The 22,808-nt window shown below is 53.0% G+C and overlaps 4 protein-coding genes across 5 annotated transcripts; 2 read left to right on the forward strand and 2 right to left on the reverse strand.

The window, feature by feature from the left end:
* Positions 1-5,147: 5,147 nt before the first annotated feature.
* LOC128273127 (protein-L-histidine N-pros-methyltransferase) lies at positions 5,148-6,956 on the reverse strand. Of its 2 annotated transcripts, none has more exons than XM_053011046.1 (6): positions 6,673-6,956; positions 6,290-6,386; positions 5,924-6,211; positions 5,681-5,829; positions 5,448-5,620; positions 5,148-5,378 (listed from the first exon to the last, which is right to left on the reverse strand). In XM_053011046.1, exons 2-6 carry the CDS (start codon positions 6,380-6,382, stop codon positions 5,167-5,169), a joined length of 915 nt encoding a protein of 304 aa, XP_052867006.1. In that variant the 5' UTR covers positions 6,383-6,386; positions 6,673-6,956; the 3' UTR covers positions 5,148-5,166. The 2 variants fall into 2 exon arrangements, with proteins under 2 accessions (XP_052867006.1, XP_052867005.1); XM_053011045.1 differs by lacking the exon at positions 6,673-6,956 and adding an exon at positions 6,478-6,582.
* Positions 6,957-7,428: 472 nt separating this feature from the next.
* Positions 7,429-9,381, reverse strand: LOC128269896 (alpha-1,2-mannosyltransferase ALG9). Its single transcript, XM_053007300.1, has 4 exons — positions 8,979-9,381; positions 8,697-8,896; positions 8,165-8,600; positions 7,429-8,098 (listed from the first exon to the last, which is right to left on the reverse strand). The coding sequence occupies exons 1-4, from the start codon at positions 9,299-9,301 to the stop codon at positions 7,429-7,431; spliced, it is 1,629 nt and encodes a 542-aa protein (XP_052863260.1). The 5' UTR covers positions 9,302-9,381.
* A 623-nt stretch (positions 9,382-10,004) lies between these two features.
* LOC128273272 (parathymosin-like) lies at positions 10,005-10,976 on the forward strand. The gene is made up of 2 exons (XM_053011207.1): positions 10,005-10,130; positions 10,393-10,976. Exons 1-2 carry the CDS (start codon positions 10,108-10,110, stop codon positions 10,862-10,864), a joined length of 495 nt encoding a protein of 164 aa, XP_052867167.1. The 5' UTR covers positions 10,005-10,107; the 3' UTR covers positions 10,865-10,976.
* Positions 10,977-13,507: 2,531 nt separating this feature from the next.
* On the forward strand, positions 13,508-22,062 carry LOC128269897 (remodeling and spacing factor 1). Its single transcript, XM_053007301.1, has 9 exons — positions 13,508-13,655; positions 13,744-13,928; positions 13,995-14,191; positions 14,276-16,077; positions 16,149-19,963; positions 20,009-20,447; positions 20,537-20,720; positions 20,788-21,053; positions 21,120-22,062. The coding sequence occupies exons 1-9, from the start codon at positions 13,508-13,510 to the stop codon at positions 21,713-21,715; spliced, it is 7,632 nt and encodes a 2,543-aa protein (XP_052863261.1). The 3' UTR covers positions 21,716-22,062.
* Positions 22,063-22,808: the final 746 nt, after the last annotated feature.

Raw genomic sequence — 22,808 nt, forward strand, 5'->3', positions numbered from 1 at the left:
AATATACCATTTGGTGTGCGTGTATTATATGTAGTCGCGCTCTGTTTGCAATGCAACTAAAACTACAACCAACTGAAAACTGAGACACAAACCGCCAAAAAGTAGTGGACAGCGGCGTCGCGTCACTCGAGAATAGTAGAAACAATTTTTGTCAAAACAATTAGCAGAATCTGAGGCAGCAGAGAAGAGGAGAAGCGAACGGGATGAGAAGACGAAAAACGGATAAAAACAAACTCGGAACCACAAAGTTCCAAAATATGGGGGCCACGCCGCGCACGGAAACGGAAAGGATAAAATGGACGGGGCGGCACAGAGAAAGAGTGAGACACAAACTAGCGCACAGGGACGGTGGCGCATCGCAACGAGGTCCTCTCCCTCTACCGGAAGTAGCTATCGAGCCGTCGTCCTCGAAGTAGTGACGTCATTTTCACGTCTCTCACAGACATCCACTAGCTAAGCAAGACAGAACCCGTAGCAGACCTGTAGCTTTCAGCTGGCTCTCTAGGTGATACTAAGTAGTGTGCTTTCATGCGTGCCAGCCGGGTTTCGAGACACCGGCTCTCGTCCTTTCACCACACAAACACACACACACACACGGTTAGACCATTGTGCACCCCGAATCAAAGAGAGTTTCATATTTTATATTTTGCGGTGCGGAGCACAGCACACAGAGATCGGGGTAAAAACAGGATACAATAATATATATATAATACTATATATACACATAAATATATATATATAACTATATGAATATATGAGAATGGAGGCAAAGACGACAAACACCTTAAACAAACAGAACAACTATATTAATGTTGCCATATGTTAAGCGTTGCTGCATTGCCAAACAAAACCAGCCACGACACACACACAAACAACCAACTCCCCTCTCTCTATCTCTCTCTCGCGCGCGCGCTTTCTTTAAACAATCGGTGGCCCTCATTACGTTTTCAGGGTGCTACTTTCACCGTACAACACTTTCGTTTTTCCCCTTTCGTTTCACTAAGTCGCCACAATGTTCTGTCCGGATAGGCAATAGACGGTCGCACGGCCCGACGTAGACACACAGTTCCGGCCGTAGTTCCGGCCGTGACAGGAAACTAAATAATAACAGAATTCCCACAGCAAGCCCCGAATAAACAAATAAGAGTAATCCGTAACTCGTAGAAAAGCGATAAAACCCCTAATACAAGACAAGGAAGTCATATAAAATAGATGGATGCGTGTTGGCTTGAATAAACACGGATCGAAATTGTAAAACAGTTACGAAAGCACTATCAAGGCATCCGGGGATCAACCCAAAAGCCAGCGCGCAGTAGAATGTACAGCCAAAAGTACACAAAAGTAACCGAAAAAAGAGTCAATCAATGAGCTGCGAATAGCTTTAGCGCACAGCAGCGGACTGTATCACGTTTCGTGAAGCGCCCCCAACAGCATTAGCTTTTATGATCTATCATAAGTTACCCGCAGAAGCAATGGGCATCTCTTCGTGACTCTCCTTAACGATGCTCTGGCTCATTCGATGATCCTCTGCAGCATTACATGCTCTTCCTTTTCTGGCTCACTCTATATATGTTCAACAGTAGCGTTTGCCGCGTTTATGTTCTGTTAATAGAGGTGATGTTGATAGCATATAGCAAAAAAAACGGTAAAAAACCCAAATATCGACAAAAGAAATCAGACAAAAATTGACAATTAAACTAAGTAATCCAAGTAGGCAAATTAATTGCGCAGTAGAAAATGTTGTTGTAGTTGTGTTTCTTTTTACTACTATCGCTGTTGTTTTTAGTTGTTATACTCTCTCTCTCTTTCTCACTTTCTTTCTTTCTTTCTCTCTCTCTCTCTCTCTCTCTCTGTCCTGTTCTCCGCTCTTGCAAACTACCACTACTACTACAAAGTAATAATACCATCATTGCCAATCAACCGTCATCTCATTTTACTCCCTATCTTATTACTCCCTATTTCTATGGTTTTCCTCATAAATCATAATATACGCGTTTGACAAGGGTTAAAGGCTAAAAACCCGCTAACCAGCCATACTGGATGGGTTCGAAGGGAGGTCGGAAGGTCAGTGCGGTAGTGCGGTGTATGTGTGTACGATCAGCGTCCGGTCAGCGGTTAAGGATTTCAAGTGGGGGTCTGATTCGCGAATTCTCGCGATACATTTTCCAACGCCAATTCATCTTCTAAGTCGAACCCCGCCGAAACGATGCATGTGATGCATCACAGCAACACGCGTTTGGCCAACTAAGAGCGCGACGCGTCCTCCCAAGTGTCCTGGCAGCCGGTCTGACATGTGATTCGTTCCTCAAACGGGGCAAGAAATAAGCCAAATGTGTACCAAAAGAAAACACAGCGGAAACGGAGCAGGGAAGCACCCCGTTTCCGGTGGCACATCCCATTGTTATTGTTCTTCTCTCACTACCACCCCCTCACCTCCATTCCGATGCATTGTTTTTCCAAAATCATACACACACACACACGTGCGCGATCGCGCGCGCGTGCGCTAAAGCCATAGCTAATTTTCCTGTTTTTCTTCTCTGTTTAATCCTAAGAAGCACCTTCTCACAACCACCTTATCACCATTGGACACCAAAGTGTCCACTATTTTCTAGTGTTTTGTTTTGTTTTTAAGGTACCAATTGGCTGGGCGAAAGTTTGGTCTGTGGATGTGGATGGATTGCTGCTTTCAATGCTTACTCCCCTCCCTGTTCTCTGTTATTCTTGTCCTGTCCGTTGATTGTTTCCTTTAGAACACGAGCAACGCACTGTTGTTCGCGCACGTGGTCAGTGTTCGTTTACTTTTCAACCCCAACGCTCCTTTGCCGGTAGAGATTGACGAGCAAACAAACAATAGAGAACAAAATGAAACAAACTCCAGAAACTGACTCCCACTCCCCAGTAGGACTCCTGCCAGCCACTCCTGGTGGTGGTGGGCAGTATTTGTCGCTTGATTTGGTCGTCGACTCCGGAATGCCGCCTTCTCTCTCTGGTTGTGCTTTGCGCTATTGTTTTACACCGAAACAATCGAAAATACCACCACACACACACATACACGTTTGTTTGCCGGACGGACAAGTTTTGTTTCGTTGTTCCTCCTTCCGCTGTATTAGGAGTGTTGTTAGTGTTGTGTTCATGTTTGTTCAACATTGTTACGTTGTTACGCAATAGAACCCTGAACTGTGCGTGGAACCACGCAAACCTAGCACACACATACACACACATACACGTGCACGCAAAATGCCACACACGTACAGACACGCGTCGGAAGACGCGCGCGTGAATGGAAAGATTAATGTGTTATCCTCTCTCTGTTTTTCTTTCCTTCAGGAACAGATAGCAAAGAGCAAGTTAGTGTCCGGTAGGGTTCAGGTGCATGTTTACTATAACGGCGAGCGAAACGAACTCGTCGTCTCGGTGATGGCGGCCGATGACCTGCCGGAGCGTGATGAGTCGCTGGGCTATGGCATGTATCCGGAAGCCTATGCGTCGATCAAGTTGCTTCCCAAAACGTAAATGCAAACGTGTTTCGCATTCTATTTGTTGTTAGCAAACGCCCCAAACAAAACCCCCAAAGCCCGTCCCCTCTCTCTTTCTCTCAAGCATTGAAAGCAAACTCATTCGAGTTCATCCGCACGCACGCCAACATTCGCGCCAAACGTACTCATATTCACACCATCCGCCATTCGAATCATGCTCTCGTTTCCCCGATTCCCTCTGCATGCACCGGCACCGAGACATAGGTTTCTGTCCCCTTATCCCTCCACATTTCTGCCTGTGTTTTCCAGGAACGAATCCCATGTCGCGCAGACCGAAGTGTCCACTCCCTCTCTCAAACCTCTTTGGAACGCGACAATTACCTTCCAGGACGTGTTCAGTGACAATCTGTTAGACCGTAAGATCGAAATCGTGCTGTACGATCTGCTGCCCCACTCGGAGCCCATCTTTCTCGGCGAGTGCTCGGTCAAGCTGCAGAAGGCCTGCTTGGACGACGTGGCCGTCTGGTACCGGCTCGAGGACCCGAACCATCAGCGCGGCTCGGGCCAGCTTACGGGCGGCCCCGGGCGGTTACGGCGTCGATCGACCACCACCTCGCAGAGCTCGATCGACGAGATCTCACTCTCGACGAGTACACGCTTCCAGCGATCGGTCTCGGACGACGTGGACAGTAGTGTGGACGACGGCCGGTACTTGCTGCACCCGAACTGGTCGGTCACGACAAGCCGCCGCGGCTCGACGCAATCCGAAATCCAGATGCAAACGCTCGACGTGGCCCAACTCGGGAAGGACTACTCGAAATCGTTGCCCGGTTCGCGCCGCTCTTCGTTCCAAGACTCGAAAGAGCAAGCGGGGGCGGCGGGACCCCACTACTCCCGCCGCTACTCGACCGGCCGGGCCCCCGGCGGTCACGGTGCCGCGCCGAGCGAGCGAAAACTATCGTTCGGCGGACTGGGGACGAGTTCTGCGCACAGTCCGGTGAGCCGTGGGGAGTTCATGCGCACGATGAGCCTGTCCCGGGAGCTGGACGTGAAGAATCGCAAAAAGAAGCGGATCTTCTCTTAAAAACAAACCCACAAAAAAGCCAAACACAACCAACGGTAACAATCAACGAAACAGCTAACAACACAAAACCCCAAATAAAAGAGACATTTGAAACGAAACCAAAAGACGGAGAAGCAGAAGAAGTAAAGCACAATCAAAAAATAGAACTGTAGCGTAAAGGCGGATTGTGCAGCCGCAGAAGACATAACCCCGAGGTTTTCAGAAACGTAGACAATGATGCAACCACCAAAGTGTAGTTTTGAAGCACAGACACCCAGCGAACCTGGGCCCCCCCGGTTCTCTAAACGATCTCATATCTTTCTTGTTCGTAGGCCGTGTGATTTTGTGCTGTGTACGATGTTCGCAGCACGCAGTACCGTTTTACGAATGTATATCATGTTTTTCGTGTAGCAAGCATTCCAAACAGTTTAACAGAAAGCATCACTCCGAGCGCCGAGTGACATCATTAAAGAGCCAAAATACAATTCTACTATTTAAACGTTCTCGTGCCGGCCTGTGTTGTGTTTGTTGTGTGAGAATGTAACTGCTGAAGAACCGGGATACGGCAGTGGACGACCCTGTATAATGCGTGTAGTTCTATGTTTGAACGGGAATGTAGTTGCACATTTATTTTGAACACAGTACAACGTAATCGGTTAGCCAGTAGAACGACTGGCGCAGGTCTCCCTCGCACAGGTACGGTGCTTTCGTCCACAGCCTGATTTTGAACCCCACCGTTTGCAGCACATCGAAAAACATCTCCAGCTCCTCCTCGACCGTCAACCGTTTCGTCGGAGGCCACGGTTCCAGCAGTGTCCTTAAGGGCAGGTGGCTCGAATCTGAAACCAAGAGGGGTACTCGATCATAACGCCGTTCTTTGAGGTAAAAGAGCTGAAGTGATCGTATACTTTTCTCTACATAATGGCTGTACGGTAGCACTAGCGCGATCAACGCGAAACCCGTCTGATCCAGCGACTCATAGATCTCGCTCAGCATCACATGGGGATCGAAGCACCGATCAAGCACATTAAAGCAAACTATGAGATCGGCGTGGTGAATTTGATTCAAACTCTCCAGAACGCTGAAAAACGAAAACCGGCGTTAATCCCATCACACCACGGGCGGGGCTTCCGACACTCACATAAAGTTCTTTTCGTTCAAACGGTTCCGCATGGTCCAGCTGCTTTCCGTGGCGTATGTGTTTACCAGCCAGGTAGATTTCTGTTGCAGGGTGCGCACCAATCGCTGGGTCACCTCACCATCTCCGGCGCCAATGTCGCACACATTAACCTGTGGCAGAGAAAGATCATCATATACCATTCAGCCAGTCGGCAAGACTCCCAAAGTTCTTTGGGGTTGCAAGAACCCACTCCGGTGCCCTCACCATTGATTGCCTTTCGCGGTGCTGAAAAAATCCACCCGCCGTTAGGAACTCGTCGAACTGCAGCTCCGACAGGATGAACATCGAGCCGCGCTTCAGAAAGCCATTGACGTCGGTTTGCGTCATGAACATGTTGAGAAACAGTTTCGCAATCTCGTGGCACAGCTGAAGCCAGAACCGACCCGACGTCTTCTTCGATCGGTCCAACCACTCGAGCGTAAGGGCATCCGGTCCGGTCATGGGGTGGTACACGCAGCCGTATTTACGCGGCAGTTTACTCATCGTATACCACTGAAAGTAAGCAGCGCGACGGGTTACTAGTATAACAGGCCACACAACGCGGGACTCTTCGTCCAATCCGAAGCTTACCGTCGTCATGTCGACTTGCTGAATAACATCATCGTTGTGGATGCGATCGAAGACCACCTTCGCAATGGCTCCTCGTGGGCGATAGTTTGCCATGACTCTGGAAAAACAAACCGAGGGGTTCAATATCAGACACTAAGAATCACGCTGGAAACAGTGTTGTGGCCACACGTTGGCCAGTAGTTACGCACAAGGAAAAGAGAAATAACGTCAACAGGACAAAGAATAGCATGTTTAGAGATCATAGTTTTTCTACTCAGCGCGTATTAGGATGTGCCAGCACAGAGGCAACAGCAGTGTGTCGGTGGGACTACTATGAGGAAACCGCTCGCGTCGGTTTTGCTTGCACAACTTAACGCTAGTACGCTTTATCTCTCCCGACTTACCGCGATGTTACGATAGACCAGCACCGGATTGCTCCACGGGGACCACAGCGAGAGAAAAGTGGAGCAGCAATTGTGCTATCAGTGCGATAAACACCCTACAAAGAGCGAGACGCGGAACTAGCTAATCGGCGCGGCATAAAGCGCCTGATTGTCGCGATAAATCCTATCCCCGCGAAAGCTGCCGATGCGCCGTGCTATCGTCATTCAGGGACAACAAACTCGGTTTAATTCGACCACCGTCAGCTGGAATGGCTAGTCCGCACTGCATTCTTTGCATGCATCAACGAAACTGACAATCTGCGGAGCGTCCTGTCGCGTCCTTGTGGGCGTTGCAGATACGATTCCTGTCGAGCTAGAAGGGTTACCCACTATGCGGAGCTAGCGTTAAACTCTTGTTTAATGTGGCTTTGTTTCTTTCATTCTCAACCAGATGCAATGGTTTGTTACGAAACAAATTGTCTGACTCCGTTCCGGGAAAACTCGTAGGACGCATTGATGCACGAGTAGTGGACCTTCGCGTATCTACGCAGGTTGACAGCAGTATAATCGCCCACCTTTTGAATACGAATCGGTTCGGAGTATCCTTTGCTGGGATGGATGAAATACATTGCCTTATTTTCGATCGTTTTATTTACATATTGTTAGCAAAATGTTTTTAAAATAATCTCCTGCCTCAAGCGTGTAGCTTTTAACCGCTAGTAGCTTTTAACTAACAACAAAACTTCTCAACTTATTTCTTGTCATAACAACGTTGAACTACGCTCGTACAACTCTTTTTAACAAATTATACCTCCCATAAACGGAATACCGGCTCGAAAGCGATGGCAGGTAGAAGGCACGTCCTAATGCACTCGATCTCGTGGCCAACAAGAAATCGGCAGATTGCACAACCGACCATGTGTCTGTATCGGCCGAATAGTTTGGTTCGCTGGTAGTTTTTTCGTACGGTTCACCCGTGTCCAGATCAATCAGGAAATCACACCGCGACAACTCGAACTGCATATGCTTGTGGCCAATGTTCTGATCGTTAAAGTAATCGTGTACTATTCGGCTGCCATCCGCTGTTTCCTGGTAATACGCTGGAAGCATTCCGGTAAAACTAGAGGGAATGAAGCGGACACGATAATTGGCTGGCAACAGAAAACTGCTGGGAAATCGGTACCACTCCTTCCCGTAACACAGATTCGTTTCCCGATCTGTTGGTGGAAGGGTACCCAAGACAGCGACTGGGGCGCGGTAGTTTATGCAAACTGCCAGTATTCGAGACAAGCCCAGTAACAATGTTATTCCAAAGATGATCACCACCAAAGGACGATTGACGAGGGCCGATTTTTTTGCACCCAAGAATCGCACGGTGAAGCTCGACAATAAGCCCAGCGTAAGGGCAGCACCAAGAGAAAACAAGGGATAAACTGGAAACATAAATCTGCAAAATTCAAAACAAAAATATTAATTTACACATTACACTCGGGAAGAAACATTAAATACCTACCTTTCTTCTTTGTGAGGTTGCACTGCAAACACTGCCAACCACAAGAACAATGGAGACAGTTTCCACAGAGCCGCGAGCGGAGAAAGACTGCCTTTGTTTCCTCTTAACCCGATTGCGGCGGCCAGTACGGCCAACAACGGGTACAGCAAGCAAAGCAACAGTGCCGAGTTTTGATTGAGGAACAAGTTTTTCACATAAAAACTAACCGGTTCCACACCATAAAGGTCCGGGCCGTGTGAGGTGAAAATATTGTAGCGTACAATGTTCAATGCGGCCACCGTTAACTTTCCAAAGTAGTAGCTATCGATAAGCACTATCGGCACGCCGAACAGTGCTCCAAAAAATACCGCGTTTTTAGTGAATTCCGCCCATTTACATTGCTTCAGGAGCAGTTCCAGCACGAAAGGAATGCTAACGATCACAGCGAATGGCCAACCTAGTCAAAAACGGATAGAACCAATTCACCAACAATTAATTATTCTCGTACGGCTTTACATATTGGAAGATGTTGACGGATGTCGATTGTTTTCACCTATCAGTCCGGAAAATGCGGTGACGGCAATCACGGCCTTCGGTCTACGGCTCATCCAATCGGCCATGGTTGCCATGGTGACGTACATCGCGAAACTGCTTGGCAACAGAGCAGCACTGGAGATAAACATGCCCGGGCTCGCTAGCTGGAAAAACAGCCACATGTTGCCTATGCTGGCCCCACATTTCCGCTTAATGGTTCTGCGCAAACGAAACCGGGTTAAAAAAAAACCATTTGTTTTGTTAGAAAACGATCCAAAACGCATTAGGACTCGATACGTACTTATACAACCGATACTCAAGCAAGGCACAGGTTACAGCGAGCAACGCCCGTATGGTGTAAAATATCGTGACACCGTTGTTTTCGACCAGCAAACCGACGAACTTTGCCGGCAGTCCGTGAAGCCACAGATAGCTGTACGATCGCAGGGCGAATTCGGGCGAATATTCCCACGTTTGGAAGCCCTTGCCCTGCAGCACATAATGCAACGGTTCCCAATAGTTGTACGTTTCGTCGCAGTCGGCAATAATGGACCAGAAGGCCGCCTGTAAACGCACCACCAGTAACGCACCAATCGCGGCCAAACTAGCCCGTGGAAAGGCCATCTCTGAGCAAGTATCCTATGCCCACAATCTCAACGTACCGCCCTCAAGGATATTCAACTAACCAACTTCAAAAGGGACCCGTTTTCAGCGGGCCGGTTTTCCATAACGCCAGCAGCGGAACACGGATACGGTTTCGGGTTGAACGAGCTGCGTATTCGATTTGTTGTCACTGCCACAGTTTGACATTCTCCGTCCGTGTGTATCCATAATGCCATTTCAAACGGAAATTTGTGGGGCACCTTTTAAATTTTCCCTCACAAAAAAACACTTCTCGGTTTGCCCTGGAACCTGATTGAATTGTATAACGTTACAGCAATCATTTTCCCGTGTTTTTCACATAAGTTCTATTAAGCAAGGTTTTTAAAAATGCATTTCGAAATCATAAATGGAGGAGTCGAGAAGCATAAAAGTGGCTTTCATGATGGAAGCTTTAATTCTTCCTCTTCAACTAATCCGGCCCTCTTGTCTCGGTGCAAAATTGACGTATTTTCTGTTGAATTTTTCGTGATTTTTCGTGATTTTTTGCAATTTTTTAAATCATTCCACTCCGTTCCGTCATCCAAGCAGTTGTTTGTGGTCGCCGTGGTGAATTCCCGCCAGGGGGCGCTCGGGGTCTCCAGGCAGCCGTACGGCGCCTTAAGCACTTTTAACCTGGTCATGTTGGCAGCGCGCCGTTGAAGCTCAAAATTCAATCACGCATATTCTCTCATTTGGCGTCGGTTTTCTTAGCGGTATAGTTCGACAAGCGTCCTCGCTCTTCTTGTTTGCAACTTTTTCGGTGAATAGTCCCACAAATCGCACTCAAAATGACGGATGTTTCTGCTAAAACGTAAGTTCTCACCGTTTGCCACCTAGTGTAGTGTATATTTTTGGTAGTTTTTTGTTATATCGTGTGTGTGTGTGCGCGCGCGCCCCACCGTGCGTTCGCCGGAGTGTAGTATGGCATGGAGAGCATAAGTGCGGTTTTTGGATTTTTTTTTCACCTAGTGCGGCGAGAGTGGCGTTTTCAGTTCTTGCCTCCCCCTCCACTAACCTACGTTTCTTTACTCTTTCTCTCTCTCTTCCCCCGCCGCCCCCCATCGTTTCGGCAGTGAAAAGACCGCGGTCGCTAACGAGAAAGAGGTCGAGTCCGACGAAGCGACGCCACAAGTTGCGCCGGCCGACGCAACAGAGGAATCCACTGCCGCCAAGAATGACAAATCCACCGACAAAACTGACGCAGCTGCCGCCGCCGACGCCACCGACGAGGTAGCGGAGAAAAACGGCAAAGAGGAGACCGCCGCTGCCGCCGCCACTAAAGACAACGGTGTCGCCACCGAGGAGGACGCGTCGGAGGCCGAACCGAAAGAGTCCGCCGAGGACGATGACGACGATGAGGAGGAGGACGGTAAGGACGAGGGTGCCGACAAAGCCGCCGAAGCCACCAAGAGGAAAGCGCCCGAGGCGGCGAAGGCCGACGGTGCCGCCGAGGTGGACGGTGCTGAGGAACACACGACACCCGAAAAGAAGGCCAAGCTAGACGACAGCAGCGATGCTAAAGCTGCCGAAGAAGTTTCCACTTAGAAAACAACAAACCGTATATAAAACTAACTTTATAATAATCATCAAAAATGTCTCATTCATCCTTTGAATAAAAGACTTCCAGAAAAATCTCCATTTTCGGGAAGAAACAAAACACGAACGGTCTCTTACTCTCTCTCTCTCTCTCGTGTTTGTTGTGGCTCAGGGCGCGTTATTGGCGGTCAGGAGCGGGAAGGGCGTACGCCGGGGATTAGCAAAGTTTGCGCCAAAAAGCCAAAGGACACCACCACCGTGGCGAAGTGTCCTGCGGGAGTAATAGGGTCATGTTTTTTCCTGTTCCTGGTTGAAGCGGACAGACAACTTTCAACACAAAAGTATGGTTAAGGAAAGGAATAAAAAAGCACTGCGAGGGGAGAAAATGAGGCGAGAAGCCCAATGAAAAAGGGAACAGAACAAACAGCAGCAGAAGAAGAAATGGAAGGAAGGAACGAACAAAGAAATAAAGCGACCGGCAGATGTTACGCGGCGAAATGTCCACGGCATTTTACTACATCACCCCGATCCGTTCCCGCCGCCGCACGGCCAATAGACGGATGCGCGCCCTACGCACAACGCAGGTAGTAGGTGATGCGGTACGTATTTTCAGTGAAGAAAACCGACGAAGACGCGCCCTGGACCTCTCCCCCTCTCTGCCTGGGCTGCTGTGGCACGGTGGTTTACGACGACGGGCGCGAATTTCCAAATTTCGGATCCCACGAAAGCCGCGCCGCGGTGCGATCTCCGAGTGGACGATAATGGAATATGGAAATAAAAACACAAGCGCACATTAGCAGACACCGCGAAGGCCTTTAAAGTGCTCTGCTGCAAAATGGGACGAGAAATTGGCTTGGCGCTGCTCCGTGTGGTGTATGATGCGGGCGCGCCACTCTTGTTTGGAAGCGGCAGCATTCTGAGCCATTTGTTGCCCCAGCTCCACCCGCACATAAACATGAATGTGATGGCGAGCGTGGACATCGGGCCAAAAGCGTGTCACACAGATCTGCAACCCGCTACGATGGAATCAAAGTGGGTTCAGCACACTCTGGTGAAGATGGCACGCAACGACGAGTAAAAGCGGCATCGAACGAAGCGCGCCTCGATTGGCTTTATTGTCGCTAGCGCTTCCGGGTGCTCCATCCGGGATATGGGTTCCAGGATCCGGATCCGGTGATCGGTTCGTACGAAGAGGTCCAGAACGGATTCGGTATGGCCTTGAAAATTCGAGCGCTATTGGCCGATCGCGCAAAACCAATACATATACCTATACGCATACGAATTCATTCTTACGGACAAATTCATTCATTCATTCATTCATTCATTCATTCATTCATTCATTCATTCGGAGCCAAAGCCAAATTTGACGAAAAATTTTGTTGTTTGCTAATATTGGTGATGAAAGTTTTTTCGTCTTTTTTTCGTCATCGTAATTTTTTCGTCATTTGACATTTCACACACACATTGGAAATTTTTCCCCTTTTTCGAACTGTACATCGTCCTGTACTAAATGCAGATTTGGTGCGAAAGCATCACCGGAAATGCTTTCGTGTGAGCTTTTCCAGGTATAAGGACGAGAAGACGACGACAAAAAATTTCAGATTGCGAATTTGATTTCCAAATTGCAAAAAATTTCAGATTGCTCTCATAACGAAAAGAAGTTGTATAAAATTATACATTTTTATGTCAAAATTTTGTAAACGAAACGAGATGGCCGACTGTTCGTGTGGATGATTCAAGTGTCGTAAAAACGCATTACACCTTTTCCAAGCTTGCTTGCCCTTTGTTTGCACCATTCGTCAAAATAAGCCGCATTTGGCTATGAATTCCGGGCTTCGATCACCTTGAGGCGACAATCGGTGAAGGTCAGTCATTTTGGAGATTTAGACAACCCGTTCGTGGTAATTTTTATGCCCAATAATTACTGTCTCCGACGCAAAAGTTGCGCTAATCGTCCCACCAGTCGAACAAGCTGTCGCGAACGGTGTGTGACAGAGAGTGTCGTTACGCCACCGTGCCGCCAGAGCGAGACGGTGAGAAAGTAATTTGTATTACACCGTCGTCTCAAAAATATGCTTGTGTTTTCCTTCGGTGATCAGTGCTGTGGCTGAAAGCAGTGAATTTACGCTACAAAATACGCGACGACCAATGGGTTTTACGGCTACGAGGTATTGATCCACGCTCAAAGGCTCCGCCTGTGAGCCGGGTCTGGCCGGAAAATTGGCCGGCGATCGTCGTCGTACGGTACGTCGGCTACGCACGCAGGAACGCTTGCCATTTTTTGATGCTATACACAAAAGCGCTGCAGCGACAAAGCACTCCGAAAGGGGTGCTCCGGCCCGGTGAAGTATCGTGGACCCTTAAGTTGGTGTGAATAGTAAATAGAAGTGGCACCAGTAAGCCATGGAAATGGGTCTTGGCATCATCTTCCGGCTCGCATCTTTCGCCTACTTGTTTGTGACACATAAAATATGATACTCGCAGCGACAGCAGTAGCACCAGCAGCAGCAGCAGTAGGCGCATCAGCCTCACCATCAGCATCATCATCACCATCATCAGAGCATCATCAACATCGCATCACTGGCCTTCCGGGCTTGTGGTGTGTGATTTAAAAGTGTACTAAATAAAACGTTAAATATTTAAGGCCACGAGATGGCCGCCACCCCGGCCGCAGTCACCTGCGAGAATGATCCAAATTTTGGAACCATCCTCTCGTTCATGGAACAGTTCGGCCCATTCCTGGACGTCGGCGAGTGGAACATTGCCGAGCTCCGGTCGATGCTAGTGAACACCGAAACGGGTAAGATTAACGGGTGTTTGCTGTAAAAATATGCCTTTCGCTACAAAACGATGCTCAATCGCTCACCCTGTCTATCGCTTCCCTCAAGTTCCTCAACCACTGGCGGATCTGCACATCAAGCTAATGCGGAAGATCAACAAAAAGGTACCGGCAGCCCGCTGGGAGCTGGCGTTGGCCAAATTCGCACACTCGTACTCGCACCAAGACGCCTGGGAAATCGAACGGTTCGGCTACAAAACGGCCAATTTGGCCGTGAAGCTGCGCGTCCTGAAGGTAAGCAGGGTGGGCTTGCAACGGTTCCGGAGCAGTCTGTGTAACCAAAACCTTGCCCCTTTGTAGGCATTGCTCGAGGGACAGTTCGATTTGAACACAAAGTTTAAAGCCCACATCAACACGACCGGTGCCGGCGAGCTGCGGTTGGAACCGCTGGGCCGCGACCGGCAGGGCAACTGTTACTGGTACTTTATGGACGAGAGTGCCAACCTGCAGATCTATCAAACGGACGCGGAGATGGACACGTGGACACTGGTGGCCAGGTACGGTGGATAGGATACGGATGGTGAGGGAGCACTACTACTACTACTGATTGACCTACCTTTTTCGTGTTGATGTCCTTGCAGCAATCGGGAAGAGTTTGTAAACGTGATCGAGATGCTGAAGGAGAATCGACCGATCCAACCGCTTCCGATGGCGATGCCAGTGGAAGAGGAAGACGAGGAAGAGGACGAGAGTGCCGAGAGTACGAGTGAATCGGAAGCGATGCGTCTGGGCACGATTCCGGCACCGACGGAAGCACTGCCCAGTTTGATCATATCGCGCCGCACGTACAAGACTGCCGAATCCTCCGTGACCGGCGAGACTGGCGAAGAAACAAAGAATGGCAGCAAACTGGACGTGGTAGAGGATGAGATAGAGGCGACACCGGATGGAGGCAAAGTGCTTGCAGAATCGCTCGGTGAGGAACCACCGAGAGATAGTTCCGAACAGCAAGAACAGCCTTCCAGCGGACTGTCGGAAATGAAGACGGACGACGGAGCTGACCCGGAACCGGTGGCGAGTGGTGAGCCCATGGATCTTGCATCGGAAAACCGGACCGACACGGAAGAAGCGATATTGAAGGAAGAGGACAAGAGCATAAAAATGGACGTGGACGAGGAGCAGGAGCAAGTGCCTTCACCAAAGGTGGAGCCAGATGAGTCGAAAGTGCATACGAATAATGCAGCGGACCAGCCGACCGCCAAGGTGGATTGCGCGGAGACGAACGAACCGGTGACCGATAAAAAAGTTGAAGTTGAAGCGGATGACACCGAGAAGCCGCCACGGGACGAAGAACCCAGCAAGGAAGCGATGGTGGGAGAAGCGATCGAAGATCCACCGTTGGTGGTACAAGGCGCCGGAACTGGGGCCGAGTGCGACAGTAGTGTGGAGCCCATGTTTAGCGAAGTAGTCGAAGAACCGATCATGTTTTTCTACGGATTCGGCACCGGAGCAGACAACGATATGGGTAACACGAAGAAGCTGGAAGCGACAGAACCTGCAACGCACGAAACTACGGCTGCGAAAGGGGCCGGAAATGGCGAGGGCAATCCGCATTCACCTCCCGTCGATACCAAGCCGGAGGAGGGCGATGGCAATGGAGTGGCCCCGTCGAAGAACGCACCATTATCTACCAAAGAAGGCATCGAATCGGAAGAAGGCATCGAGCAGCAGCGACAGCGGCATGGTGACGGTGACGGCGCAAACGATGGAGCCGATGCGGAGGAACTGCCTGGGAAAACGGACCCCAAACAGAAACCCTCGGATGATTCGAAACAAAACAGCCGAAAGTCTTCGCCAGCCGTACGCGGCAAAAGACCCGAAAACCGGGACGAAGCCGTGACTGCTGTGCTTGTGGAGAGAAAGCGTGGCCCCGGCCGAAAAGCGGCCGCTCCAAGAAAGCTCCTAACAACGATAGCACCAACGGAAGAAGCCTCGTCACAGGAAGAGGAACTGGAAGTGTACAGCAAGCTAGTGACCCCGGAGGGCACAACGAAAGCGGATGGCGTGAAGGAAGCCGAGGATGCAAAAAGTCCACTAAAGACGGAGAAAAACGGTGACCACCGGCCCGCCACACAGTCGGTGGGCGAGAAAGAAGCTCTGAAAAAGGAATTGACACCCGAGCGGATGGTGGAGGCGTCGGCCGTCGCGAAACATGAACCATCTTCCGACCACACGGAAGTGGAACAGAAAGCGGAACCAAAGCAGGAACACGAACCCGATCGTAAAGATTTGGCGGTGGACCCTGCAGAGGATCAGAAGCCAGAGATCGCCGTGGGGATAAAACAAGAGGAATCCAACGAAGCGGAGGCACCGCCAGTCGCGGAAGAAGCGGAAGACAAACAAAGTCCAGGAAAGCGGAAGCGGCGCCATCGGAACGGATTAGGTAAGTACCGGCGTCGGCGGTGGATCGGCGGCGTTTGTGTCACTAACGGTGTCCTCGCCTTTTGTTTCCAGTCGACGGCCTGGACATCTCGATGGTGCTGGTGGATGGTGCGGGCTCGGACGGCGGTAATAATCCGCCGGTTCGCCAGTCCCGTCGGATCGCGATGCAGAAGATCAAGGAGGAGTCGAACCGACGGCAGATCGAGGATCAGATGCTGAAGAAGATGAAGGCGGATGCGGTGCAGAAGAAGAAGGATCTGGGCATGAAGGTGTCCGACGAGGAGTATCGGCTGGGCAAATCGTCGTCCTCGGAGTCGGACAGTAGCAGCTCGGACGGCGGCCTGGGCGCGGACGGTCGGCGGCGGAAGAAGAAGAAGAAAAGGAAGAAGAAAAGCCTCGCGCAGCAGCAGCTGGACGAGCAGCTGCTGGCCAAGGCGAAGCAGTCGACGTGGAACAGTGCCACGTCACCGGAGAGCAGCTCGGAGACGGAGGCGGAGGATTACTTCGTGGAGCACTACCACTCGGAGGAGGACGTCCGGCGGAGCCACGTGCTGAAGTCGGACCACGAGTTTTCGCCCGAGTCGGACCTAGAGTCGGAAGCGCCGGCGCAACCACTGAAGCGGGCCCGTACCGCCCGCAAGGCCCGACGCGCCCGCGACGAAGAGGAAGACGAGAGGGAGGAGGAGGCGGAGGACGATGAAGCGGACCACGCGTGCCAGGAGTGTAAAACGACGGACCAACCGGAGTGGATTCTGCTGTGCGATTCGTGCGACAAGGGGTACCACTGTGCGTGCCTCAAGCCGATCCTGTTCTCCATCCCCGAGGGCGACTGGTTCTGTCCGGTGTGCCAGCACCGGCAGCTGATCGAGCGGCTCGAGTCGAAGCTGACCGTATTCGATGCCCTGCGCACGAAACTGGTGGCGGACGAGAAGCGACGCCTGGAGGAAGAACAGACGGCACGGGAGGCCGAGCTGGCCGAGCTGGCGCTGGTCGAGCGGCGCGAAGAGCAACTGCGGGCGGAAAAGCGTGCCCGGCAGCAGCAGCGGTTGCTGGAGCGTGCTGAAGCCGAAGCGAATCGAACGGCAGCACGGGAAGCGGCCGGCGGTGACGACGGTGGCTCGCCAATGGAGTCCGACGACGAGACGGAGGGCCAGCGGCAACGCCGTAAACGACGCCACCAGCGACGCCAGCGACGAGCACCGAAACGGCGTCGCGGATCCGGCGATCGCGCTTCCCAATCGAGCCAATCGAGCAGCGATGGCTCGGACGGTGACGGCAGTGGTCGCCGCAGCGTGCGTAGCGGTAGCGATGATAACACCGACTCCGACGACATACCCATCTACAAGCTGCGGCGTCGGGCATCGGCCAAGGTGAGCTACAAGTTCAACGAGTACGATAATCTGATCGACTCGGCGATCCGGCGCGAAATGCGCAACTGTGACCCGGTGCCTGCCGATGATGCCGAAGTGGACCAGGAGGACGAACCGGAGGAAGAGGAGGACGACGACGATGAGCGGCACGGAATGTCCAAGGGGAAGGACATTAGCACGATCATCGAGGCGGAGGAGGAGGCACGCCGAAAGCAGGCCCTGCTGGCCGAGGGAAAAGAGCACCCCGAAGGAACCGGCGGCAGCGACGGCGGCGACGGCGATCGGTTAGTGAATGGCGGGGATCCGGCTTCGGTAGCCGATCGGAAGGTTGCCAAAGACGAGGACGACGGGGTCGCGGGAGGACGCAAACCGGCGGCAGTGGCCGGAAATCGGGCCGCCGGGCAGAAGAAGCGCAAAAAGAAGAAGAAGCTGTGCAAGATCGAGTTCAGCTCGGAGGAAGAGGCAGACGACGACTCGGACGAAGACTTCCGGGGCGATGTGAGCGGATCGGACGACGAGGAGGACGAGGAGGAAGACGATGACGACGAGGACGACGAGACGGGGACGGGGGACAGCGAGAGCTCGCTGGAGGTGCGTCGTCGCGGCGCTGGAGGCGTCGGTGGAGGCCGGAGACCGAGCGGTCGGGCTGCGGTCAGCAAGCGGCGGCGGATCGTGGAGAACTCGGACGATTCCGACGAGGAAGAGGAAGCCCGCCGAAGCGCGGCTAAGAGTAGGAAGAACCGCAAGAAGGGCGTACTGGCGGACGATAGTGACGATCCCGATCTGGAGCTGGACGACGAGGACGAAGAGGAGGACAGCGAAGACTACGACAGTGACGATCTGTGCAGTGACACGGAAACGGAAAGCAGTCGGAACAGTAGCAGCAACAGCAACAGCAGCAGCAGTACCGGGGCCAGCAGCAGCGACGGCGATTGGAGGCGCAATAAGAAAAAGTCCAAATCGAAGGGTGGCAGCAAAACGGCCGCTGGCGGGAAGGGTGGCGTTGGTGGCGGCAAGCACCTCGAGCGACCACCGAAGAAGGCTGGCTCGAAAGCGAATCGGCCGCTGGCATCGAGCGAGAGCGAAAGCGACGGCAGTAGGAGCAGCGCGGCCGGCGGTGATGGTGCGGCCGGTGGCAAGGGCAAGGGAGGAGGTGGCAAAACGATGCCACGCATCGCGAAGAAGCAGTGCAAAAAGGGCTCCGGAAAGGGAGCCGCCGGCGGGAGCTCGGCGGATGGTGAAGATGGCGCGAAGAAGACGGACCGGAAAACGCGCGGCAAAAAGATTCACTACATCGTGGATGAAGATTTCGAAAGCTCCGACGACGGTATCCGGCCGGGAGTGCAGCGACCCGACACGCCGCCGGAGGAGCGGGAACAGTTCATACGGCGGCAGGAAGAAATCAAGCGCATGCTGGCGGAGAACAACGCGGCCAAGGCGAAGGAATTGGCCAACTCGAAGATCGATCCGCTCGGGGCGGGCAAGGATGGGCCGAAGGACGGATCGCTGTCGGACGTGCCGATGCAGGTGATCGAGAGCGCCCGGATACTGGACATCGATTTCCTCAAGAGCACCAGCGGCAACACGGCCCGCATCGCGACCGTAGACTCGGTGGTCGATTTCGACGACGAGCTGCCGGAGGATTTCGATCCGAACGCCGACGACATGGACGAGGAAGCGCTGGCCAAGATAATGGAGGAGGAAGACTTTGCCCACCATCAGCTGAAACCTTCGGCGACGGCGGTGGCGACCGTGGCTGCGGCAACGGCCACCGGTGGTGCCCCGCAGCCGGAAGGTTTGCCAACGGGAACTCCGTCGAAAAATCGTCGCAAGTCACACGATCCAGATGAGTTTCTGCTGCAGCAAGCACGTGCTGCCGGTGGCGCTGCTGTTGCTCGAGTCCCGCCACCCGGCAAGGAGCATCATCTGCATCCAATGAATTTAGCACAATCCGGAGCGGGTCCGGTTGGCACGCCGTATCCGCCAGCCGTGCAAAGTCCGATGAAGGCCTTACTGAAGCCCACACTACCGCCTCCGGGGTCACCGATCACCGGCATTCCCACGTCCACCATAATGAGTGCGGCCAGTGCCGGGCCCGCCGGTACTATTCTGGCCAGCGCGTTGCAAACGGGGCCGCAGCAACACCATCCAACGGTACCGCCGCCACCGTTGCTTAAAGAGCACCCGGGAGCTCCGGGTGGGATGCGGCCGGACATTCTAATGCGCGGACCGCCGGGAAGCAACCTTCAGCATCACCCATCGCTGGCGGCCTTTGTCGCCGGCACCGGTGGTCCCGGTTTGCACCACAAACCGGAGCTGGCACACCTGATCAGTGGACTGGCGGCCGGTGTCCCGTTACCGAAGGGTGGTCCACCACCGACGCACCATTCCAGTCCACAGCACCACCACCTCCATCACGCGCACCGGTTGCCACCGGGTGCGATGCCGCTTCCCGCTGCGTCTATGCTCGGTCATGTGCCGCATCTAAAACCACATCCGGGCCTACCACCGACGACGGTCAGCGGCAGCAACATGCCGGTAACGCTGCCGCCACACTCGAAGGCCACGGTGGCCGTTCCGGTAACAGCTGCACCACAAATAGCACCGATTGGTCCCGCGCCGCATCAAGCTTCTGCGACGGCAGCGGCCGAGCGGCGTCCCGGGCGTAGAAAGAAGATTACGCCGCTTCGAGAGGACTTGAAACGAAGAGGAGGGCCTCCACTATCGCCAACGTCAGGACCTCCAGGTGCTCAGGATGCAGCAGCAGCATCACCAGTGGCACCAGGGGCACCACCGTCACAAGTGCCCGGACCACCGGCACATCAACAGGTGTTGCCGCCGCCAATGGCGCGCCATCCACACCAGTCGCCACTGTTGCCCCATCTACACCACGGGCACGCCGGCGGTGTGCGATTGCCACCGGTATCGCTGGGAGGGACCACGGGTCCACCGATGGTAGGCGGCCTGCGTCCGCCGCCCATCTCCACCAGCCATAATACAAGTAAGTTGCCAACGGAGCGGAACGTAGCTGATTTCGTTTCCTCTTTTCCAAAACGCCAATGCAATCTCATCGCCTACGTTCCGTTACAGTTCAACAGAATGCATCGGCCATCGCTGCTGCAGCGGCGGCCGCGGCAGCAGCTGCTGCCGCGCAAGAAATAGCGATTAAGGTACATTCCCGGCCGGACGGGGCCAATGGTGGCGGCGGTGGTGGTATGCACGCGAACGAGCCACCCATCTCGGTGCCCTCTTCCGTGTCACATCTATCGTATTTGTAAGTATCGCCTAAAGGACACTCGCGATCGGAGGAATTGAACCGCATTTATTTGCTTTCTCGACAGATCGGAGAACCCACTGTTCGCCCATCGCCTCGGTCCCTTGCCCAGCAGTATTCTCGCTTCCAGCAGCTCCAGCTTGCAGCGGATAGCGGCGATGAGTGGGGCTGCCGGTCCACCGGCAGCCGTGTTCGGTGACCCGGCGGCAGCGTATAACGGTGGCTGGAAACCACCGGGGAAACCGAAAGCATCGAGTGGACCACCACCGACTGCTCCGCCATCGGGCGGCATGATGATGGGTCCTCCGGTTGGCTCGTTGGAACATTATCATGGTGTGTAGTGTCGTTTGCGGGTCCTTACTGTTCTGTTAATTTGAAACAATTCCTTTCCCGTTGCAGATTACAACCCGGCGAGTCATTACAATCCGTACTACAACGTGCTGGACCGTGCGCACCATCTCAGGCCTCCGCCACCATCGCTCGGGGAGCTGCATCGCACCAGCGCCCTGTCGCCGACCACGTTCACCACACTGCAGCCCCTAGAGTTTCAGCACGTCCTGAAACCGGGCGGAGAAAATCATCATCATCATCATGTTCCACCGCATCATCACCACCACCATCATCATGCAGCGACATCGGCTGCGGCAGCGGCGGCAGCTGCGGCGGCGGCGGCAGCGGCCACGGTTGCTTCCGTAGCACCCGCAGCGTCGGCAGGAGACGAAGGCGCTCCGACACCGCACGGCAGTGTTCCGCCTTCGCCCTCGTCCAGGACAGCACCGGCCGAGCACGCGGCGGCCGCCGTTGGCGCAACATCGCCTCCTTCGACGGGCCCTAACGCGAGCGGCGGAGAAGAGGGAGGACGGTCACCGAGGTCACCGTTGGCGCCCGCGTCGGGCGTGTCCGCTGGCGCCGCGACGTCCTCCAGTGCGAGCAGCAGCGTTTTCGGCGAGCTCGTCAGCTACTTCAGTTCCCAGCAGGATGATTTAGATTCGTAATATATTTAAACCACAACATGGCCGCGCAATGGCACTGGCGGAAGCAGCCAAACGCGCCACATCTCTAGAATCAAACTAAACGTACTACTCTCCAGCACCTACACTAGTGGGCCGGGCGCAACAAAGGGGCACCCTTTGGAGACCCTTCCCCGTCCCGTATAGTGCAACCCCTGGCAGCCCGGTGCCCCGAGTGGCCCCAACAAGGAAGAGGAATGTGGTGCTTGCGGTGGTTGGTAGATGAAAATATATTTGTTTGTAATAAGAAAGTTACGAGATATACTCACAGGAGAAGAGAAACATCAGCCCGCACACTTACACGTACGTATGTGTGCGGGCAGCGCGTTTGGCAAGAGCAAATGCTGCAAGAATTAGAGATTAAACGCATAAGAGTAATGTATTTACGCGCGTTCGTGTATTGGCGTTTTCTTTTGTATCCTTCCATAGTCCCATGGATCTACCCTCTAAAAACTCTCCTTGGACTCTTGGTCCTGTAGCCTTCCTAACGCATATACTTCTTTCGGCTGGCATCCGGGGAGGTAGGATGGCCTTTCCAAGTCAATCTTAGGTGCAGGTGCCTGGTTTCGGTAGCAACATCAGGTTCCCTGTTCGATCAGCATCTGTTAGAGCTTGCGGAAGTCACCGGGCCGGCAAGCCGTTCTGCGATGGCTATTATTGCCTTGAGGATTCCGTTTCTATGGGCAGCGATGGGTATCTTCTAGCGTCAAACTGCACCGCGTTCAGCAGTTTCTGCTCGAGTAACGGTCATTTCGAATAACAGCAATTGCGCCAGATGGCGCCTGGGTGTCTCTTTTGTCGTATGGTAAATTGGTTTCCCTCTTTCCCAATAGATGGCTCTTTTCACACGTCGTCGTCGACGATTTTCGTGTGTAGTGGTGCCTGTGCCCGTTTACAGCCGGCCGGGTTGACGGCTCGAGAGGCGTAGCGCAGCGCAACTGAACGACGACGGTGTGTAGTGGTGTGTAAGTGGCCTGCTGAGTCCGAGTAAATATTCTCCGTCGTCCGTCGTCTCTGCAGTAGCACGATCACGGGAACAGACAGAATAGGCTCGCACCACCGATAAGTATCCGCCGTG

This window comes from Anopheles cruzii, chromosome 3, assembly GCF_943734635.1.
Source record: "Anopheles cruzii chromosome 3, idAnoCruzAS_RS32_06, whole genome shotgun sequence".
NCBI classification, from domain to species: domain Eukaryota; kingdom Metazoa; phylum Arthropoda; class Insecta; order Diptera; family Culicidae; genus Anopheles; species Anopheles cruzii.

Excerpts from the sequence above, each read along its gene's own strand:
- LOC128269896 (XM_053007300.1), bottom strand. The coding sequence starts at position 9,301 with ATGGCCTTTCCACGGGCTAGTTTGGCCGCGATTGGTGCGTTACTGGTG. Across the intron at positions 8,897-8,978 it reads CTTGAGTATCGGTTGTATAA|AACCATTAAGCGGAAATGTG; the intron begins GTACGTATCGAG and ends TCGTTTGCGCAG. Across the intron at positions 8,099-8,164 it reads CAACCTCACAAAGAAGAAAG|ATTTATGTTTCCAGTTTATC; the intron begins GTAGGTATTTAA and ends TGAATTTTGCAG.
- LOC128269897 (XM_053007301.1), top strand. The coding sequence starts at position 13,508 with ATGGCCGCCACCCCGGCCGCAGTCACCTGCGAGAATGATCCAAATTTT. Across the intron at positions 19,964-20,008 it reads CGGGCCTACCACCGACGACG|GCCACGGTGGCCGTTCCGGT; the intron begins GTCAGCGGCAGC and ends CCACACTCGAAG. Across the intron at positions 20,448-20,536 it reads CTCCACCAGCCATAATACAA|TTCAACAGAATGCATCGGCC; the intron begins GTAAGTTGCCAA and ends GTTCCGTTACAG.
- LOC128273272 (XM_053011207.1), top strand. The coding sequence starts at position 10,108 with ATGACGGATGTTTCTGCTAAAAC. Across the intron at positions 10,131-10,392 it reads ACGGATGTTTCTGCTAAAAC|TGAAAAGACCGCGGTCGCTA; the intron begins GTAAGTTCTCAC and ends TCGTTTCGGCAG.
- LOC128273127 (XM_053011045.1), bottom strand. The coding sequence starts at position 6,518 with ATGCTATTCTTTGTCCTGTTGACGTTATTTCTCTTTTCCTT. Across the intron at positions 6,387-6,477 it reads ACGTTATTTCTCTTTTCCTT|AGTCATGGCAAACTATCGCC; the intron begins GTGCGTAACTAC and ends TTGTTTTTCCAG. Across the intron at positions 6,212-6,289 it reads AGCAAGTCGACATGACGACG|TGGTATACGATGAGTAAACT; the intron begins GTAAGCTTCGGA and ends GCTTACTTTCAG.